Genomic DNA, 4,004 nt, shown 5'->3' on the forward strand with positions numbered 1-4,004 from the left:
AGTCTGCAGCAATTATCAAGAAAAGAATGTCAATTATTCAAAGACATTTGCATCAGTTGTATTGACTTCCATCTTCTGAGCACTTATGACAATCTCAGTATTTCAAGAATGACACATTCTGCAGATCAACATGGTTACAGCATTCTTAAATGCTCAGCTTCTCATCAATGAACATATATATATGCATCAATCTGCTGAGTTCTGTGAGGGATGCAGTAATCTGATATGCAAATTGATGTAGAGACTATATGATCTGAAGCAAGCAGCACTATTATGATATGAGAAGCTGTGAAAAATACTACTGAAAACAGACTTTCACATCAGTTCTCATGACATCAGTTTTTTTATAAATGACATCTGCAAGGTCTATATAATTATCTATGAGGATAATGTTCATCTATACAGCTCAAATATATCAGATATTGAGTGGACAAAAGCCCAGATCATCACTAATTATGAGATCAAGAATGTGAGCAATTCAAACTGATATTTGAGTATGAAGATTGATCAGGATGCTGAATCATTATTGCTGTCTCAGTCACTGTTCATAAAGAATCTGCTTGAGGAATTCTCAATGAATGACTGCCACTCAACATCTTCCTCTATGAAGAAGAATGTTGATTTCATGAGTGATAATGAAGAATCAGTTGCTTATACAGTGAAATTTACATTATGTTTCTATCAATCAGAGATTAACTCTCTGCAATATCTTGCTGTCAACACACACTCTGATATAAGCTTTGCTGCTGACTTTCTAAGAAGATTCAGCTCTCACTCTATCTCAAAGAATTAAGCAGCATTTAAGTGAATTCTTAGATATCTATAAGACACATCTGACATAAGTGTGTCCTACTGAAAAGATGTGAATATAGAATCTGTGATGTTTACTGATGCTGATTGAGCAGACTGTGATCTGAGTTCTCACTTCATCACTGAATATGTCATTTATATGACAGAGAATTCTGTTGCTTGGCAAAGCAGCAAGCAGACAGACATTTCAAAATCATCTACTGAGATCAAATATATCACATTCTCAGAGACTGTCTATGAGCTTGTCTGCCTTCAGAAATTGCTGAAGGATGCTGGCTTCATATCATCTCAGCTCAATAATCTTGATGATAATGATGATCTGATTGAATCACTAATCAATAAGCTGGCATATACAATTTGAGCAGATAATAAATCAGCAATTGAACTGGTCAAAAGTGAGGCTATTCCACACTGTTCTAAGCATATAGAGATTCACTTCCATACTCTTCAGGATCTCATCTGCAAGAATGAGATCTCAATTGATTATGTTCTGTCTACTGAGAACACAGCAGACAGGCTGATCAAGCTGCTTGAAATGACTAGATACACTCTATGACAGCAGATATTAGAAGATGCAGTAAGCAGGTGAAAATGATTATATGGAGAAAATGACTGATTTTTCAACAATATGGGTTTTCCAGTCAAATTATGCACTGATACCTAGCTACAGGCTATTTTTTGTATGTAATCTCACATACAGTTACATTGGTGAGTGGGGGTGTCAGGCCTATCCACCTTCTTACGTAATCCGCACTGTATATAACTTCCGCGTAGCTAGCGATCGCCTCATAATCAACCAAGCAATCTATCCTTGACACATTCGACTACATGGCTCATTGCCAGATCCTGACGCAGTTGATTGTTATAATGGGATTGTCAAATATTAGAGCTACCTTTTTCAACCTTTATCTCAGATACGAATACTACATATATACACATTGTTATTGTCGTGGAGATCTAACCGTACGTACGTATGACACAGAGTAGCCTATGCATCAATCGCCCCTCTTCCCCCACCTGCTCGTCTCATCCCCATTCTGCCAGTCGCGCTCGACGTATCCAAGGCGCTTCTTGACCCCGACAATTGTACGCATATCGCCAGTATTCTTGCCTATATTGTCCGATAGTTTAACAGCTGGCCGCCCGCCGGCGGAGGAGAGTTTGATGACGATGTTTAACGGGACAGATTTCTTGTGGTCGGACAGTTGGGCGAAATCGTCTGCTCAATATATCAGAAATGTTCTGTAAAAGCAAAGAACAAGGGGAACGGAAAACACCAACTGGTTAAGAACGTCCCCAGCCCAAAAACAGGTTGAAAACCCGACTCTTCAGCAATAACCTTATAGTCGATACATAACTGCACATTCAACGAGTCGGAGAAGACAATTGTTTTCTTATCCTTAATCCCGACCTTGTCGTAGAAGTCGCGCACCATCTTCACAAAATAGTCTGGGTCGCCTGAATCCTGACGGACCCCCGTAAACACTTGGGCGTATGTTTTGGCTGGGAGATGACCATGTTCTTCCGATGCGGGACTTAAAGATACTGCGATTGGAGGTTTTGTCTCGGTTAGTCTGTAAGTTGTGGAATTACCGCCGGCTGAGAAGGCTTGGGTAGTTTCTGCCCATTGTGTTGTGATCGTGTTCTGTGGTATTGGTCTGTTAAACGCTTCGAGGAAAACAGGTGTGCCAAAAGTGTCGGTTAGAGCTATTCCCAGTACCTTCGGAGCCATTTTTTAGCATTTCTCCAGTATATGCAATTCCAATTAAAGTAGTGGAACTGACCCCTTCCCCGAAACACCCCAGCCAATACCGCAAGGCCAGCTCATTCGCATTCTCGTAATTATCCGTAATAGCAGCGATGCCCATGTACCATTCATGCGCAACTGTGCCCACAGGAGCAACCCCATGCTTCATAGCGAAGTGTACATTGCTTGTGCCAGAGAAGGTTCCCTTCCAGCCCTTTGCTTTCGCATCAGCGGAAGCGTGGCAGAGCCCCTCCATAACCAGGCTCTGTGCATGATAACTCCTTCTCCGCCTCGTGCCAAAGTCGGAGAAGGTACACCTGTTTTCCAGAAGGGCAGAACCTTTCCGATAGGCCTTCTCTTTCTGCTGGTGGTAATCCCAGTCACGATCGCACCATTTAAAATAAGCTTCGCTGGATAATGCTAGGAGGGGGATCTCGTAGAGAATAGTTTCGACCCATAGTCCGTGTATCGCTATGTCTATATCTCCAATATCTGATTCTGAACCGGTGTCGTTTATGGGGGTGAAGGAGAGGTCGAGTTGATCAGCTGGCTTGAAACGGAAAGACGAGAGGAACCGTAGGTAAGCGGAGTTGAGGTATGGACATTGCGATTTGAGGAATTCATATTCATCGGTTGTAAGGGAGATATTTGCAAGTTCTGCGGGTTATTAGATAGAAATAATGCTTTATGGAAAACAAAAAAAAATGACGGTAGATAGCAGGCAGAATGGTTTGGCATTCAGTTGAGTGGCAAAGTCGCGAACATGAATAATCAACAAGAGATGGAACGTACTGTCTGTCTCGCTCTTCAGCCATTTGTAGGCGGCTCTGGTGAATTTCATATCCCTTGTCCGATTGGTGAAAGTATACGTAACTTCTGCGCATCATACATATAACCCCGCGCACAAGGGGGACCGCACTGCCCCGCGCGCAATGTGTGAATGATTAGCAAGGATCACATTGAGGGGTAGCTAATGGAAACAAGAATCGCTGTCGCAATCGCTATGGCATTAACTGAAGTGTATCGCATCCTGGAGGTAGATGCAGCTCACCGGCATCAGAGAAGTATTTCAGCACCGCGCATTGCATGGTCAGCTTGTACAAATCTGTATCAAGCAGCGAGAAGACCCCTTCCGGCTCGGGAGGAGGGGTAGCTGACAAGATCATGGCTGGTTCTGGAGCTACCAGGGTATGAATTTAGCAAATGGTATGATCAAGTGGGATATAAGATGCTTTGCCCAAAGTAGAAGTGTCAGTCTGTCGGAACCAAAAAAGTGATATTGAATATCCTCTATCTAAACCAACTACTCCGTGCTGTGGTACGCCACAAGTTTGCACTTTTGGTTACAAACGGAGCAAACTACGCTAGTCCCAGAGTAGTTTCGCTCAGTCACAATTTATTTTGCAACTAGCCCTAATTGATCAAAATTTTGTTCTTCGCTTTCACT

At 42.5% G+C, this 4,004-nt stretch overlaps 1 protein-coding gene across 1 annotated transcript; it reads right to left on the reverse strand.

Annotated features, from left to right (window-relative positions):
* Positions 1–1,805: 1,805 nt before the first annotated feature.
* PAAG_09118 (nicotinate phosphoribosyltransferase) lies at positions 1,806–3,723 on the reverse strand (the record flags this gene model as incomplete). The annotated part of the gene is made up of 5 exons (XM_002788923.2): positions 1,806–2,029; positions 2,092–2,530; positions 2,595–3,214; positions 3,350–3,433; positions 3,609–3,723. The coding sequence occupies 5 exons, from the start codon at positions 3,721–3,723 to the stop codon at positions 1,806–1,808; spliced, it is 1,482 nt and encodes a 493-aa protein (XP_002788969.1).
* Between the last annotated feature and the right edge of the window lie 281 nt (positions 3,724–4,004).

This window comes from Paracoccidioides lutzii, assembly GCF_000150705.2.
Source record: "Paracoccidioides lutzii Pb01 unplaced genomic scaffold supercont2.89, whole genome shotgun sequence".
NCBI lineage: Eukaryota > Fungi > Ascomycota > Eurotiomycetes > Onygenales > Ajellomycetaceae > Paracoccidioides > Paracoccidioides lutzii.